The 19018-nt window shown below is 37.4% G+C and overlaps 1 protein-coding gene across 4 annotated transcripts in view; it reads right to left on the bottom strand.

The window, feature by feature from the left end:
- WDR20 (WD repeat domain 20) overlaps positions 1 to 19018 on the bottom strand; it is an 88087-nt gene continuing 69069 nt past the window's right edge. For 2 of the 4 annotated variants that reach the window (XM_036750562.1, XM_036750561.1), the window contains 2 exons: positions 17290 to 18570; positions 1 to 338 (listed from right to left, as the gene is read on the bottom strand). In XM_036750562.1, coding sequence (XP_036606457.1) covers positions 285 to 338; positions 17290 to 18483 — 1248 coding nt within the window. In that variant the 5' untranslated portion in view covers positions 18484 to 18570 and the 3' untranslated portion in view covers positions 1 to 284. Of the gene's footprint in view, positions 339 to 1631; positions 1775 to 10885; positions 10990 to 14340; positions 14384 to 17289; positions 18571 to 19018 lie in introns of those variants that run through there. The other 2 variants (XR_005009899.1, XM_036750563.1) reach the window with 2 other exon arrangements.

Raw genomic sequence — 19018 nt, 5'->3', positions numbered from 1 at the left:
TACATTGAACTTTAAAAAGAAGAAAACTTAGTTTCTCATTTTAACTGCAATACCAAAAGAATTACTTTAAAACAGAAAATTCTTTGGGTAAGCAGCCAAGGAAACAACACAGGAAAAGGACCTATGATGTTACTCTTCTGTACCACACTATGATTCCCAGAATTCCAGGTTTACATTCGGCCATTTTAGAAATGTCGATGCTCTGTGGCTGAAGAGAGCAGCTCTTGGTGCCCTTGTCATTATTCCTTGTCCTGGGGTGGGTTTTGTTCGAAGTAGTGGGATGACTATACTACAGTTCCACTTGGAGAATTGGCCTGGTTTTGGGATGACAATAAACCCTGCAAACAAAGCAGTTTACATTAATCCAGCAAAAGAACCCAGCATCTAAGAACATATTTATACTAGTGGTTTCTTCTATCATCTTAATCATTAGGTCAGTTGTATTCGGTAACCACTATTTTATCACATCATTAAATTTTTTTCATCCAAGTTATGCTCTTACACAGTAATTCGTAATTACTACGTAACACAAAGCAAAATTCATTGAGCCCCCAAATCCATGCATATCTAAAACTTTAGATGTAATACCCCTTGGGAAAAGGAAAGAAACTGCATCTTTCTGGAAGGAAGTTGCATTGAGGCCTGTGAAAGAGATGGATGTCCTACAGCAGGACTATTTGCTATGCTTTGGTTCTCCAAAATAAGCCATTTATTTCCTCTTCACCAGTAGTGAACTGACCATGAGTGAAGTGAGACATGTTTGGGAATTACAGTTCACAACTGACCTGCATAACTGAATGGGGTAACATGAAGCAGAGGCAATCCCAGACATGTTTTAATTGTAATTTTTCTCTCATGAGAGGGAGAATACCACTCAAGCATGTTGCAGTGTATAGCAAGTAACTATGTGGATTTTGGGGTTGGGTGAGTGGGTGGGGAGGAGGCAGAGAGAGAGTTACAGAAGAACAAACCAATAATTGTTCTTAGGTAAAATAAATGAGGCTTTGGTGAATGTAAAAATTGGACAAAGAGTTCAAAAGCCAGTGCCAACCACTGAAGCATTAAGGATTAGAATGAAGGGTGGGATTTTTGGAATGTTAACAGGATGTCTGAAACTCTTGCATACCAGTGGGATACCTGCATAGCACTGTTCAACACAAATCATGTTGCTTTATGGCGGGGAGAAAATGAGAGCCATGTTAAATTCCTCTAACTTCAGGTAAGGTGCCATTTTACATAAATTTAAGCTTGTTTAATCTTTTCCAAAATAAATGGCTATTACAATGCTCCAGAATACATACAGTTAGATTTTAATTCTACATTCACCGAATATAATACTTTGCTTTGATAAGAGCATAACACTAAAGTTGCAAATTTTCCATTTTAGGCACATAAAAAGAATTATTCTTAAAGCCAGCCTGAAAAGTACTAAATTATTGTTTACAAGCTAAGACTAAAAAAGTGTGCCAGACAGTACTTAATTCTCACATTTGGGATTTGTAGCAGATAAAATGGCTATCTATACCTGAACAGCATTCATTGACAAAGTTACATGCACCTTGTTCTAGGTAACCAGTGGGACTACAGTTATGTTACCACTTAAGTAATTTTACGTACAGATCATTTCTTACCTTAAAGTTAGGTTCCTGTAACTTAGATCCTTTAATCTAGACAAGACCAGGAAGCAAATACCAATTGGAATGTAGAATTTGACACCTCTTCAGAATCTATAGGAGCTCTTTTCCTCTCAGATCCAAGAACCCAGGAACCACTACTGAGAAAAGGAAAGAACCCTGTTCTGACTTCTAAACCAAAAGAACACATTTCTGGATTGGTGGTAATGAGTCTCAAAACCTAGCTCAACTAAACTCTTTCCTGCTCACTCAGATCCACCAAGTCAGATGTGATGAAATCTACTGGGATAGGTGGATAAAGAAAACTACGTTTTCTAGTTCCCCAGCAAGCCCAGAGAATGCTAGTTGGCTTCTAGATGTGATGCAAAGAACTTAGCTTTTTGAATTCTAACCACAGGAAGTTTTATATATACATATCTATGAAATCTCCCATATGAATCTCAGAATTGGAAAGGATTTTATAGTTCATCTTAGTCAAATTAGAAGCCTGAGGAAACATTGTTTTAGGTGGGCAATGCAACCACATCAAAGAACTGCATATTTTGCTCAAGCAAACTCCAAAAGAAATACCCGGCTAAGAATTTCTCCAATAAAATGTCTGTGAAATAAGGAGTACTTTAATGAAATAACAAATGGCATGTTCTTAGACAATGTAACTCATTTACCCAGAATATGGTCAGGTAGTTTGTTGGATAAGTTGCTCAGTTCAAAGGGATAAACTATCAATCTACCTACCTATCTAAAAGATTGTCTCGTTCCTGAAATAAAAATGAGCAAAGCATAAAAACATAATCATCTTAGACTCCTGTAAAGGAAAAGTGAGCCACTGTGACAAAGGTAGATGGAAGCTTTCTGCTCTCACCCTCCCTTGTAGCTGACCTACTCCCCCCTCATTATCATTCCTTCTCCAAGCAAGTGAAGTCTGTAGTGTTTCAGGAAGAAAACTCCTTTGAGAAAGGTTCCACCTCCCTGCCCGCACAACATTGGAAGAGAACTATTAACATTCTTCACTAGGGGCCTCTCATTATAGGATGGAAGTATCGCCATGCCCATGATCTTCCATTCTTGATGCCCTGTTTTGTCTCTACCTTCAGTGCATAAGGCACCTTCCTCCTAAGAAACTAAAATACTTTGCATACCTTGTCACTTATCTTTACTGCTTTGAGAGAAGAATTCCTATTTCACTGAGGGACAGACACTCAGGGGCTTGGTCAGTGGCTGGATAGGCTGCATTATTCCCTCCCAGAAATACAGGAATGAAGAGACCTGGGTTTAAATTCTACCTCCATTATTTGTGTAACTATGATCAAATAACCTTAACCTTTATCGGCCTCATTTCCTACCATTATAAAATAGGGATCGTATAGTTTCACATCTGACTTCATAATCGTGAGGAAACTACTACAGAAATGAGTTACTGCAAAAGGTATTCCAGGGATGAGGAAACGGATGATGAGAGCAAGGCTTTTCAAAGCGCTTCACACATCATCAGTCATTTGCTCCTCCCAACAATTGGTGAGGTTTTACAGACGAGGACACTAACTAACGGCCACGGTTCACATAACGAAAGTGTCGAAAGCAGGATTTGAACTCAGCCTCCCTGACTTTAAGTTCGGCACTCTGTTTGCCACCTTGGACAGAACATAATCTTCTCGGGTTTAGCTCTGGGAAGGACTTTAGGGATTCAGTCTCGACTCTGCCTTTACAGAGGTCCAAAGGTTAAATCATTTTTGTAATACCTGATGAAGTTTGCTAGGTGCTTTTCTTTTAATCTTCCCGACAATGTTGTGAAGGGAAGAAGAGCAGGATAGCTAGTATCCATTTAGAACAGAAACTGAGGCTCAAAGAGATGAAATTCCTTGCCCAAGATGACCATGCTCTGAACCATACATACTATTTTTAAGGTACCATTAGATAACTCAATTACTTAACACACGGCAGCCAGCCAGCAGGCCCTTCTCTTATCTCTCAGACATTTTAATTTCTACTGAACATCAATTGGCCGAGAGGGCTTTCTGGTCAATCAGATTTTCTGGATAACTGAAGATTAACTTGTTAAACAATGGCAGTGTGTTTCACTTTTAGAATGTACCCATATATCTTTCATCTACATGTGATGATATAATCTTGCAGTGCAACATTCTTGATATAAAAGGCACAGGGGAGTGAATTTAATGTGTGCAGATACCGGGACATAACCTGTAAATTCTGAATTAAATCTTTGATTATTAATTGGTAATTTTCTTCCTAACAGGTAGAAAAGATTACAAAAGGTTCTGTTGGAGAGCAGGCAAAGAGAAACAAACACAAATAAACTTATTTGTAATTTTAGAAGATGTTAAGGGAAAAATCCCCTAAACTCAAAAATAAGATCCTGGATATTTGAAATATTAATAATTTATAATAATGTGTCCATCCTATTTTAGCATGAAGAATCTGACAGTACTTTGATTAAATATTTATTAGTATTATTTAGTTTTGGTCCAAATTTAGGATTTCATTTGTGTGGGGAACTATACATGAAGAAGCAACTTTCATGAATGTAGATAGAGATCAGCAACTTGTCTGTGAATTAGTCTTTAAGGGGTTGCCTGAGGCACTGTTTCAGTGGCAAGGCTCAAACTCTGGTCACAGGATTATAGATTTAGAGTTAGGAAGGGCTTTAGAGGGCATTGATTCCAACCCCCTAATTCTACAGATGAGGTAACTGAGACCTTGGAGAGGTTATGTGACTTGCTCAGGGTCACACAACTATGGTCTGAGATGGGAATCTGAATCGAGGTCTTCCTGACTCCTATACCAACCCTATACCAATCATACCATGCTATATTTCAGATTTATATGGGCATAAGATTAATAACTAATATTTCCACATGTTTTGTGGTTACAGAGCACTATGCAGGCATAATTTCATTTAATCCTCACAATTATCATGAGGTAGGGTGGTACAAATCTTATTATTTCACAAGTGAGGAAATACGTTCAGAAAGGTTTAGATGCCCACAGTCACAAATCTTGTGGGCGATGTAGCCGAGATGGGAAGACAGACCCGACTTGAGAACCAATGGTCTTCTCACCCCATGATGCTTTTTTAGATTCATATGATGGCGGTATCTTTGGCATCTCAAAGAGTCTCCTTTCACTGAATGTTTTCATAATAGAAGCTGAAATCATTTGGTTCTAGTTGAACTACTTGACCTTTGAGATTCCCCCCAGAGTTTAAAGTTTAGGGTGCCACTTATGTATATGTGATTTCTATCTACTCACAGCATATATTTATATAACACAAATGTGTGTATTATATATATATGTAATACACACACATCCATAATACACACTCCAAAAGCATACATTCTAAACAAAAGAAAGTACACAGAGAAATTGTGATAAAGCCACTAATACTAATACTAATCCTAATAAATAAAACAGTAGTAATTCAACATGGTAAAATTATACCTGATGCTCAAGTAATGTAAACAGATTTTAAAGTGTCAGTTGAAAACAAAAACCCATCTTCAGGGGTAAATATAATCTTGATAATCTTGAAATCATATTAGGGGTTCAGTTTCAACATCATATCTTCCTGGCCTTTCTCTTTTAGGTAACATTTTTTGTTTTTGTTTTTGTGTTGTGTTTGTCTCAAGCATGCAAACTGATGGTGAGCATGTTTAAAGTAAGTATAGCAATAATTTTCACAGTAAACGTCAGTTATTGTCATGTGTGTTACTGAAGTATAATGAAGGATGGGCTCAGGACCTGGGGAATGAAGGGAGGCTTGTAGACAAGGCAGAATAGGCTCTATATAGAAAAGAAAGAATGCCACCAATCCAAAGCATGCATATGGAGGGAAGCTCTGTGTCCTTAGTCAGAAGTCCAGGCTTCTACTTCCAATACTCCCTCAGAAGCTCTGTGACTATGGGCAAGTCACTTCTTTCTCTGAGATTCAGAATCCAAGTTCCTGTGGGCCAGGAACTATCTCACTTTGGTATTTGTATCTCCAGCACTTAGAGCATTGCCTGGAACTCAGAGGACCCTTAATAAATGCTTGTTGATTACTTAATAAAAGGTTACTAAATTGAATTGGTAAAAATAGCTGATAAGAGCAGAAAAGAAAATTTTAATTAACCATAAAGTAGCATCGCTTTAAAATGTATGTAATAACTATTTATATATTTATTTGACAACTATTAAGCGTATCTACTGCACGTGAAACACAAAGGTGCTACAAGGAATACCTTGCTTTTGGCCCTAAGAGATTGTGGGAATGATTTCTGTCCTGCCTCACTACCCTTGCCGTAAACTGGTAATACACACACACACACACACACACACACACACACACACACACACACACGTATCTGTATATATTATATATGCTTATGTGTCCATAAATATGATGGCCCAGGGTCCTTGAGTGCAGGGGCTGTTTAAGCTTTGTCCTCCTAGCCCAGGGTACATAGCAGGCAGGCATCTAATCAAATGCTTGTTGTTTAACTGAACAGGAGCCAGAGATGGCAATCTTGTCCCAGCACGTACTACTGATCGCCACCTCTTCATTCCTTTGTGAGGACCAAATGAAAATGCATTCTGTAAACTGTAAAAATGTTAGGTTGAGCTAAGTAAGTCATTTGGGAAAAAAGACTTAACAAGTAAGGCATGCAAAGCCTTATTAGAGATTCAATCAGTTTAACTGGGGAATAAGGTAACCAGTGAAGACATTTGTTCTGGACCTTTAAAGTACTCTGTAAGCCTTTAAAGCTCTATGAAATATGAAATTTTATTACTGTTTGTAGAGCTTAATTGGGGGGGGGAGTGGTGTGGGAAAGGTGGTAGAAACTTTTCATTTTAGGTCACAGTTTTAGTAACCCTATCAGTGTGAAAATATAGATTTGACTTGCTGAGCCACGGCTACATGAAAATCTGCTACTTCTAAATTATAGAATATCAGGTAAAATTAGAAGGCTCCAGAGGGCAACTTTGCTTAATTTTAGTTGACAATTTGTCCTCCCATCAACCAACTGCATGATTTGTTCAGTGAATATAAGAAAGGGGCCTTATGTAACAAATCTACTTCAGGATGGTAGGATGGGACCACAATACCAACCAAATCATTTTTACAAAAGTTATTCCCATGACAGCATTCATAGCCTTTGCTGCAAATAAGGTTGGACATAATTTTTGTCTTCATCCTTCTCACTGCATTACTCCTATTCCTTTGGACTACAAACCAAAAGACTTGTATTCTCCTACTGGCTCCACCATCAACTTATTCCCCTCTGGGCCTCAATTTCCTCGTCTGTAAAAATGATTGGATGCTTTTTGAAAGCCTCTCCCAGTTCTGCCATTCTGATTGAGACCCTTTCTATTCAGCATGATTTTTTTTTTCTGCAGAACTCTATTAAAGTAATGAGTACATCTTAATAATGAACTGTATATGTATCTTGAGGGAACTTTTGAGCCACTCGAAAAATTTCATTTTAAAATAAATGCTAAAGTGACCTAACCATTAATTTTACTGAATTTATACAATTTAAGACGTTAAGCCAATATAGTTAACATCTCAATCAAAATGCTACAGGAATGAGATGTTCTGGTTATTGAAGGTTAGGCAGAAAATTTCCCTGTTGGACATTTTTTTAAAAATATGTTAGTCACATTCATGCCTTAGGAGAAAATACTTAGACCACAGAACATTGGAGATCTAGTCCTATGTCCTCATTCTGGGATGAGAGACATAGGGCCCAGAGAAATTAGGACATTCAGCCACCCATATGGTGTCCATTTCCTAACTCATTGCTCAATGGTCATTCCACCATATTATTTATGTATCCCTGTGGAATTCTAGTGCTTCATGTAGTAGTACTAATGTAATATTTCTTGAATATTTTAGGATCTCGTAGGTCTTCAAGATCATCATTATACACCAGTGGTTCTTTAAGATATTTAGCTCATGGCCAAGATAGTATTCTTTGCTGTGAGGCATTGAGGCACATTAAATGTTTAAGTTGGCAACAAAGGGTGCCAGTCAACTGGATATCACTACCTGGGCCTTGAGATTCCTCTGCCTTTCTCCTTTCTCACCCCCTCAACCTCTTCTTGACTTTCCCAGGACTAAAAATACAGGCAGTGGCTTGGCGCTGGGAAGAGCAGGCAGCAAACTGCAGCTGGAGGTGGGCCGAGGTTGGAGACTGGGGATCATGGCAGCTGCACAGTGTGGTAGGAGCAGCTGCACAACTAGCAGAACTTGTGCGTTATAATAAGTAGGTCTGCTTGGGAGCTCTGGTTAATCGAATTTTTACTGTGTTGGCAAATGAGGCTTCTATTATAAAATTGGGGGTGCCTGCCTGAGTGCTCAGAGACCGTCAGCATCCTAAACATGTAAGCTGTGGAATATGTGAGACCCTTCGGTATTATCTAGCCCTGTCGCCTCACCTTGGGATCCAGAGAAGGGAAGTGATTTGCCTGACCTAGATTCCAGGTTTCTCAATTTGGGTAAATGCTCTATTTGTCCACGTTTAGATGACAATGATATTGAAATATGTACAAATCTGATAAAACAGGATGCCATTTAGAAAATTTAATGACACAACCTTTCATTTACGTACAGGAAAATAACCCTTTACGCTGCACTGATATAAATTATTTTTTAAAAATTTAAGAATTAAAAAAAAAAATTAGTTGCATGGAACTTAGCCACCTAAGCAAAAAAATGCTTTTATAAGACCTGACAGTCAGAAAACAAGGAATCCTGGACAAAACAAACATCATCCAAATGGTAAAGCAGTTCTGACTACAATGCTCCTCTCAATCCATATGTTTATTAAGAGACTATTTGGTTATTGGTTTTGGGACGGGCACAAAAATGAAAAAGAACAGTCTTTGTTCTTGGGCTTATGCTGTAATGGAAGAGGGAGGTATCATACGTGTGTGTGTGTGTGTGTGTGTGTGTGTGTGTGTACGAGTAAGTATGATACATAGCACGGTGTGATTGGAGAAAGGTGCACTCTAGTAGAGAAAAGTGCTTAATGTAAATCTACTTTCAGACTGGGCTGATGTGGAATGACTTCATGAAGGAGGTTAGGATCTGAGAGCTAGAACTCTCAATGACCATCCCCATGCCCCCCAAGCTAGAGAATAAAGCCCAAACTATTCAGCCTACCATTCATAGTTTGTTTTATCTGCCATGGTCCCAACCTATCTTGATCAACTCATCCCACTGTTGTTATCAGTAGTTGTAGCACTTTTCTCTCTCTCACAATCCTTATCACATTTACCTTATAGTGGTGAATGTGCTTTAATTTGTGAAGATGGTTTATTCCTGCCTTCTAGATTTGAAGTTTCTGAAGGTAAGGGCCATATTTTGCTCATAGTTTGTGTTCTCCATGTCACTCAGTAAATTAAACTGAACATAGCAGTCTAAATTCTACGAAATGGCAAAAGCTGTACTAAGTTATGTAGTCTATGGATGGGAAGTGCTTGGCAAAGGGGCAATGTAGATATTTACTAACTGATCAGTGAGCACTGGGATCCTTCTGTCTAAAGCTGACCAAGGACATACATTATAGTAGTGTGGGGCTTTAACTTTTATAAAGTGCTTTCTTCACATTCACCTAGGATGGGATAGGTATTATTCCCATTTTATAGAAGAGGAAACTGAAATTCGATGGTGACTTGCTTACATTCATCTAGCCACCAAGTGTTAGATCTCCTGATTTCCAGGACCAGTGCTATTCTCATTTTCCCACTTTGCCTTTCACATATCTAACCCAATCCTACTAGATACAGAACCTGTTCAGATTCAATCTATTGTCATTAGTCTGCACTCTCAAACAAACAGAGGTAATTACTTAAATTCTCCACTTTTCTTTTAGCAGAGATAGTGATACACTAGTTAACAATACTGGAAAACTATTTAAAGACATAGTTTTGTAACATAACTTCAGCACCATCCAAATCTTACTTCTGAACAGAAAATAAAATGAATATAAAAGTTGCCAGCCCCTTTTACAAACTTTACAATCTGTATGGGTACGTATTCTCTTCACTAATATAGACGGTAGCTTCTTCCATTCCTTAGTTGCTGTAAACTACTATGGCTAAGAAAATTCTTCACCCCACGGTCACCTCTCTGATTAGCCTCTTCGCACTTGGTGAGGCAGGTCTTTAGACAAGCAGTGCTGGTTTGTTAATCAGGATGTCTGTAAGTGCTAAAGTAGGTACATAGTCACCTCTCATTTCATAAAATCTTTTCCAAAAGTTTCCAGATAGTATTGTCTTAGAGATTCCAAAGCAGTTTTGTTCAGGTCTCATCTTTGCTTAGCACAGTCCTATCAGAGTGAGCCTATGTTTTCAAAGACTACCGCAGTGGAATTCAGGTCCTAAGTTAAGAAAGCTTTTGAGTATTAAGTCTAGTGGTGAACGGCACCTGCTGAAGAACAGCTAAGCTCAGAGTCTCCTCGTGAGGCTGGCTGTAGGGTGATGAGTCTTTTGGCCATAGCAGTTCTTAAAAGATCCACTAATAATATATTAGTCAATATCTGGGGGATGGCAGTGCCCGCGGGGAGATCCGAAACAATGAAATTACAGATCCTTAACCTACTAAACTTATGACAGTTAACTGCTATTGGGGGAATCGGGCAAGGGGATGGATGTTCAAAAATGCTTTACAGGCAACAAACTAGCTATGCCAACCAAAAACATTGCTGTCAGTTACTGAAATGGTGGAAAGAAAAGAATAAGATGTGGGAACTCAAATATTAGAGCTTGAATCTATCAGGGAACCAGATTCAGAGGGCTGTACCTGCGTACTGTAACAGTGTACTGGGTAAGGCCTAGACTTGTAGGAGCTATGCACCTGAGAATACTTTTCTGGTCTAAGATATCTCAGGAAGAGACTAAGATATGGGCCATGATACAAACTAGGCCACTTACTCGGCTGGCTGAATTCACTACTGTTTAAGAGTACAGTGCTACAGAAGATGTGAGCTTCTCAAATATATAGTTTCTGGTAAATACTATGGTTTTAGACCCCAAGGAAAAGAAACATTTCACCCCTGAGGATGGGACAAATTTGGATTTTGCCACTTTTCCAAAGAAACCTGGGACTTAAGACAGGAATAGAAGAGAGATTATAACTGCCAAGTTTGGGCCCAGTGTAATTAGAAATTTTATGAAATTGAATAATGAAAGTAAAGTGGGTATTTCATTTCCATGAAAAGTTATTCTTCTCTCCACACTAGCCTTCCCTTACCTCAGTGGTACCTCTGATGGTGACTTGTGTGAGTGTAGGCCTGGAACTCCTGCATTGAAGCATTCAGGGATGGAGGTCCCAGGGCGCTGCCCAGTTCAATTATGTCTGTTGAGAGTGAGTGGATAACATTTCATAGCAAGATAACAGAAATAACTGTCTACAGCTTGTTAAAACTATGAAAATGGGCATTTTTTCCTTACTTATCTATACATCAGTTTCTAAAATGGAAATGTTTTCTACATTTTTCTAGGAGGTGGCTATTTCTAATATGGTATGTATCTTGAAAAAGGTGTCAAGCAAATTTAGTTCAAGGCTATAGAAGGAAATCCTCATAGGAAAAGAGCTCCTGTAGAGTTAAAAAAAAAAAAACCCCAAACCAACAACCCATAAAAATGTCTCCATTTCAGCTTTGCTTGGCTGAAGAGAACCCAACTATCCATGTCTGGATTTGTGAAATCATATTTCAACAAAATCTATTATCACTGATATACCATGCAAGGATAGTTCAGTCTATAATAATAAAAATTAAACTTTATAGAACACTGTTGAAAACTTTTTAAATCAACAGAGCTTTCTCAGTATTTGACTTTACACTGATAAAGGGCACAGAAAATTATTTTTGATGCAGTTTATGCAAGTTTTTTAAAAAAGTAAATCTATTAAAAATAATAATCAGAAACTAGGTGATGTTAACAATGCTCATGGTTCTTTTTTTCTATTAAACCGATAAGGGCCTTGATTTTACCCAATGTAGAAAAAAAGGCTTTTTGGTTTACTCAGATTTTCAAGCTCAGGTAGGAAAATGACTTGAAAATTATCTACATTTATAATTCTTTCACACATTTTATTTAGTGTCACAATACAATGGACAACCCCAAAGTATTTTGCAATTATCAAGTATTTAGTGAGGTTCTTTAGCTGTAATAAAGACAATTGAACAGCTAAAAAACAAAGCCATGTGAAACAGAAACATGATTTTTTTTAAAAACTAAAAAAACCCAACAATACTGATATTATTAAAGCTTCATTAGTTATTGCAACAGTTAAGAACTTAATTTACCAGTATCTTATGTTAGAAAGGCTCATTATGAAATTTATTCAAGTTTTTAAGAAATTAGATGAAAATGTAAAAAAAGAAATACATCTGAGTTTACTTTTGATTTTCACTAAAGGTAAATATTAATACAGGTTTTGTACAGTATCATCATTAGCAGTCTTGAACAAACCCAAGAATACAGAAATTATTTTAAAAAGCAAGAAAAATCTTGTATATTAGATTCACATTCAGGTTGTAAGATAGCAATCTAGTGATGACCTGGATTTCGTGTAACATATGCATTAATGAGTAAAATATTCATAACACCAATTTAATAGATTTCTCTGATGGCAGAGGCATATCGTAGTTTTAAAATGGATAACCAAGTATCAAAGGTTGAATATAGGAGGAAGTTCTATAACTGCTGAGAGCCAGTGAGGTTATTAACCCTCAAGCACCCTTTATTGTATCACGGGGTCATGCTGTATTTTTGGCTTTGTTAACTGAAGCAATAAGCATTTTGCTCTGTCACAAATGATCATTATTAGTCCTGATTTAGCCTGATAACGAAGGGTGTGAGGAAGGCATTGGCTTTCTCTCCCCCTTCCAATTATGTGCACAAGACTGCAGAAGCTTCAACTTTTACCTCTGTCACCCAGATCATATGACAATGATTAATTTTAATTGTATTATGCCTGAGGCTTATACAAAAAAACCTCATGTAGGGAAATAAAAATGACAACTGGGAATCTGAAATACCAACAATTGAAGATGTATTACTTGTCGGAGAGAAATGCCCCTTTACAATAGAAGCACAGGCAAACTGCTCACTTCCATTCACCGACACTTAAGAGCATGAGGTACTTGGATATGGTTTGTTTAAGCACTCTGAACAAAAATGCTATTACATTCAAACATGATAAATGCTGTACCACATGCATCTTGAATCTGAAAACCTTGCTGTTAAAAGGTTGCTGGGTTCTCCCCTGGACAGTCAGCTCTCAAGTCTCATTTACAGAGTTCTGAAAGGAAGTTTACACAGGTCGCCAGCCTGCCTTAATTAGCCCTTTGGCATTTGTCTAAGTGATACTTGAAGCTTGCCCCAACATGGAAAGCAAGCCTACTTTTCTTCAAAGTCAAGGGGTTACAGGAAGTTGTGAGCAGAAGAAAACAACTTCAAATAAATAAATACAAATAAATATAATCAATGTGAGAGCAAATTTTCAAGGTCTATTACATGATGCAAGCAGTCAAGTGAGTGGACTAGTTATTCTCTACCTAGGGCATTTTCTGTGAGACAACACAAAAGGAATTTCAAACATTTTTCAAGTATGAATTGTAGGTATGTGTATCAGTATATCCCCACAAACATATGAAATATATAAAGTTCAGGGGTTCCCCCCCTTATTTATCAAAGGTATTTGAGTTTTATTCTAAGGTGAAAAGTATGGAAATCTTTGCTATAACTCCCTCCTGTTTTATAGTCCTCCTGTCCATCTTTTTTCAGCATCCTCTTAGTCCCAGCCAAAAGCTTCAAGGGGCAGTATTTATATAACATTTCTCTCCTTCAAAAATAAGTTCTAATGTATATACCAAACAGTGAAAGAAAATGAAAATGCCTTCCCAACTGACAATTGCAATCAAAAGGCATTTGTTTTAAAATACTGTTTTGCTATTCCTTTCAGTGTCTTTTGGCTTTGCTTTCAAAACAAACTGAGGGAGGTAAGATGATAGAGACATTTAACTTCCCCATTTGCAACATGAGAATCAAAGAAGATGGTTTAAGTTTCAACTTCACATAATATATCCCAACCCCCAAGAATCAAAGTCTTGCCTATGTGCATGGTAAAAATCAGTATCAAACTGGACTATGGAAACAGTGACTCAAAAAAAGAAGAGATAAGGTAAATGTCAAATTAACTAACAATTACCACTCCTATTGGCCAGAGACTGCTGAAAGCTCTAAAAACCATTTCTTGTCTTCTTAAACTGTGCATAAGGTTAACACTCTTGTCAAGGTGGAAACAAGCCACACTCTCTCCTTAATTAAATTTAGCATTTGATTTAATTATCTGTTTATTACCTCTTTATAGTTATAGTCTAATCAGAAAAAAAGCCAATTGAACATGCTTTTCAATTGATTTCCTTCCTCTTTCCTGTGTTTTCATTTCTAAATTTCTATCAAAAGAGATGCCTTTGGAAAAATAACCAGTAAGGAAGCTCGAGGCTTAAAAAACTAATAAAAAATTCATAAAAGGTCTGAAATTGCATGATCTAAGAGCTACACAACATACTGTCTCCTAAGTTTTAGGATATACTAGTGCTTTTGCAAATACTTTGAGAATGGTGAAAAATCCACCCAATCCTACTCTCTTTTGGGGAATTTGTAGAGCCATATTAGTTCTGGTCCAGAAGAATACCTTGCATTCTGTCCTCCTGATTGGAGGAGAAGTGTTTTGATGGCTGTCAAAAAAAGGGGGCAGTGAGTCAGAGGGAAAGGTGAGGACCACTTTGTGATGTAATCTACTATGTCTGCTTTTCTTTGTATCCCCAGCTCTTCGCACGGTGACTGGTACGTAGTGTTTTAATAAATACCTGCTGAATGCCCCATTAAGAACCTATGCTTCTGAGTTAGTTGGACCTAAGCACAGTAGAGCCCACTCCGTCCTTATCCCTATTCCTAATCCAGTTCACTACTTAAAAATAAAACACAACACAAACAAGGGAGAAGGGGACAGAGAATTAAAATGGCAAAGTACACTCAACAGGATATCGAAACTTAAGGATACATTTACTGGCAAAAATGGAAGAAAATTACAATGTAGAACCCAGCCCCAAATCCAAACTCCCATTTTTTAATGTATTTGAAAATTTTTATTAAATTGGAAATTTAAGTGCTTATTCTCAGTCTGTTCCTTTTGCTATATATTCTTGGCAAAAGCCCTCTGTCCCTGCTCTCACATTTCATCCCCAAGCTGCAAAAATCCTGTTTATTTGCCAATGAAACTCTTAGTTTCGTTGTAGGGAAATGGGAAAAAAAAGTTTAAATGTCAATCTACTTGAAGGTGTAACATCTAGCCAAATTATGCTAAAAATATACTTTATTTATATCAGTGTGCAATAGTGTATTAGAATTCGAAAGACCAGGATAACTTCAGCATGAATAGGACTTACCTGTGATTAACCTCTTTTAATAGTGGTTAAATACCCAATCTTGAATTTTGAAACTGCATACTCAATGTCTCAGAAGCATTTGAAACAGGATTTCTAAAAATGTCAGTGCACAAAACTGCACACGTGATGTTAGTTATTAATTTAGTTTTCTAACAACCAAATTTAGACTGACTTAAAGTTGAAAAGATCTGCTAAAATGTTTGTCTTTAGTTACCTATGGGGATCAGTTAACATTTAGGAACAAAGGACTATATTTTATAAGATAGGGCACTAATATTCCTCCCTTTCCAGGAACAAATATTCTGGGACGTGTAACAAAACGAAATACAATTGAAAAGTGCTTTGTGGCTTTAATACAAAAGAATGATTTTTACTGTTTTTATTTTTATTACATTTTAATTTCTATTACAAGGTAATAGAAACAGACTTTTCATTAAGGAGTTTCATAAATATAAAGTTAATGGATCCAGCCATTATATGTGCAGAAAACTAGGCCTGGATGAAACATGATTCCAGCAAATTCTTTGAGAGTTGCAGGCAGCACCAGTGTAATGGCTACAATACATCATTCAGTCACCCTTTAACTAAATTGTTCATCAAGAAATACAAATATTAGATTTTTACTTATTGTAATTTCATTTACTATTTTAACTTTGGACAAATACACATTCCGATTATCTGGAGATTTAATGAAGTAGACCATAATATAACCACAAACCTTGATGCCAAGAATAAAAATTGTCAAGCAGGAAGTTGTCATTTTGACAAAATACAGTCAAAAGAATCAATTTTACCATTCTGAATATTGGAAGAGAAGTGCTTTAAATAGGTGTACAGTACATCATGAATTCCAACCAAATACTGTAGATTAAAGCAATACTTGGGTCCATTGACTTGAGCATCAGAATTTTTATGAGAAAATTATACCTAGCAACTCTCTCCTCCTTGATACCCATCAATCAATCATATGAGCTCCAAAGCAGCAGCTCTCTCTTTATTTAGAAACAATATCAAAACGAGAGTCCTGAGAGCTAAACTATTCACCAGTGTATAACACTCATCTGGGTATCAAAAAATATAATAATTTAAAACAAAAACAAACAAAACAAAAAACCCCAAGCCACAAATGACCTCAAATTCTGCCTGTTTCCTTTGGGTGTAAAAGCAAAATCCAAACGAATTCAGTCAGTACTTTTAAGCCTTTGGGAGTATATTACTTTTTATAAAAACAAAGCTAAGAAGCTTGCCTGAGGCCTCTAAGTCTAAGCTGGAGTTTCACCAAAAATACTTGCGTCTCCCTTTTCCCCTCAGTTCCGCCTCCCTCCCACCCCCCCCCCCAAAAGAGCAGAGTATTGGGTACAAATGATCTTGGCTTATATATGACAAAGAGGCACTTTTGATGACTGCCAGACTTCCTCGAATCTATGATTCCTTTCAACTTACAGGCTCTTAAGCAGTACAGGATACATACTTAGACCACCACTCTATTCAGAATCTCAAGCAAAGTGCTACAAACCGCTTCTTTGAAAAGATGTTTATTAAACAACTTTTAATTCTGTCATAAAATGACTAAGATGGGTTTTAAAAATTAAGGCTCTTGTCTTTGGATGGATTGCCATAACAATGTAAAAAGAATATCAACACTGCTCAATGCTTTGTTCCTAAAGTTAAATTTTAGATAGATTCAGAAACCACATTCAAGATCAAGTTGAAAAAAATTTGACTATAAATGACAATTAGTGACTTTGAAATGAACACACATTCTCTCATTAAGTGCATAACAGCCTAGTCAGTGAGTTTAAGCAAAACTACTTCAGTCAAAGCAGAAACTTTCAATTTAGCGTTTTAAAATCGCTGTTTTTCCACATTGCTGTGATTTTCCTAAAATCAAGAATCTAATATAGGAACGCTAACTGATCCTTAGGGCTCTATGTACTCCCAACAGGATAACTGTCTTGGCTGGTAATTTGAATATATTTTCCTTTTTTAATGTACTATGGCAAGATGTCAAATGATTCGGAATTACATGGCATGCAGTATCCAAAATTATGGCTCTGATGCATTTAGCTTTACATTAAGCATAAAGAAGTGTCATTCAACATTCATTTTATACCCCATCCCTCCCACAAGGGGGAAAAAAATCACTACCTATTCAAGTTCTAGATCTTGATGCAGCATTAAGGATTAAAACTTACCACTTTACCAGGCCTTGCCCATGTGCAAATAAATCCCTCCTGACAAGCAGTGACTATACAGTCTTCAAGAAAAATTAACACAGTCAGTCTTTCATGTGCTATCTTTTTACAGATAAGAGGCTCTAATAAGGGAACATCTTCCATTCGGGGGCACAGGGAAGTTCCCAAAGTTTTAGCTGGGTCCGTTTTGGTTTTAGTAACTAGGTTCAGTTTGTCACTGCTCTTGCTAGATATATGTCCCATACTATGATTTCGCTTGTGATCTTTGTCGTGGTGTCTTTCTTTCCGGTCATGTAGTGAGAGAGTTGCGAATTTGCTGACACCAGAGGCAATGGCACCGTCCAGGACACTGCTTTTACTGCCGGCATTTGAGACTGCAGAGTGTGGAAGGCTGTTGGACCGTGGAAGAGGCGGGGGCACGGAATTTCCAGGCATTGTGATGCTGTTTCCATTGCTTCCTGGGTTGGTTCCACCACTTCCTGCAGGTGGACTTGTGGCATTCATGACATTTGTATGTGTCCTTGCTCTGGAGAGGGGTTGGTGGGGAAAAAGAATGTCTTCTGTAAGGTCCCATAAACAGAGTTGTGTATCTTGGCCTACTGAGCCAAACCTATATGTAACGCTTACTGGGCGACTATCTGTAGAGTTCCTTTTTGATAACCTAGATTGCGTACTATTTGCTCGATCTCTGCCAAAATGAAGGAGGTCTTGGAAATCCTCATCACTGCCACTAAATTCCATTGGGTCACTTTCTTCTACACTAGTGGTATATGGGTCAAATGCTACAACGCTGACCCATGATTTATGTCCATGGCCTCTAGCTATTACTCGACAGTCCACAAAAGACCAAACTGTCACCAAGTCATCCTCTCCACCTGTTACAATATATTTTCCATCTGGGCTCCAACAAACACATAGTAGTCCTCCAAAGTAGCTTTTCATTGTACCGTGCAACTCCACTGAATCAAAGTTAAATACCCGGAGAAAACCATCTTGGCTCACACATGCTAAGAACTTCCCATCTGGGGAAAAAGCAAACTCATTCAGGGCACCTTCTCCCACTGTCCACTTAAGGAGAGGGTTTCTTGTGGACTTGCTCTTGCAAGTATGAACTGCAAAGCTTTCTCCTTGCTTAAGTAGTTGGTAGTGTGGAGCTGTGGTACCACAAGTGTGTTCCACATTATATAAGTACATATTACCACTGGAATGAGCTACTAAGAAAAGGCTTTCCGAACCTGGCACCCATTTTACACAGGTTACTCTGGATTTGTCTATTAGTCTCTGTGAAAATAAAGCAGAAAACAAATGTCTGTCAAAATGAGGAAATTTTACATTTCAAAATTGTCTATTAAAAATGCATTTAAGATGCTCTGATATGAATGTTCTGAATTATGTGAGATTTGGGTTTTCCTCAGGTTAAGATCCTTTATTTAGACATTATTCTACTTTGTACTAACAAGTACATATAAAATGGAGCAATTTAGTGACAACTTTACTCACTTGCCTCCTATGACAGGGAGCCACTGTTCAAACCTGTCATCCAAAACATGAGGAATGATGTAGAAGATTCATTACTTACTGACCACAAGATTTATCCTGTTCTTTGACATTGTAGCCACTAAAAATGTTGTTGTCTCTTTTGTGCCACAAATCCTTAAAATCATTAAATCTTAAGGTATCACTTAAGAATTATCAATCAATGTTCTCAAACCTTTTCCTGGGTTATTAC

This window comes from Trichosurus vulpecula, chromosome 3, assembly GCF_011100635.1.
Source record: "Trichosurus vulpecula isolate mTriVul1 chromosome 3, mTriVul1.pri, whole genome shotgun sequence".
NCBI classification, from domain to species: domain Eukaryota; kingdom Metazoa; phylum Chordata; class Mammalia; order Diprotodontia; family Phalangeridae; genus Trichosurus; species Trichosurus vulpecula.
This window is presented reverse-complemented; position numbering and strand designations above follow the sequence as displayed.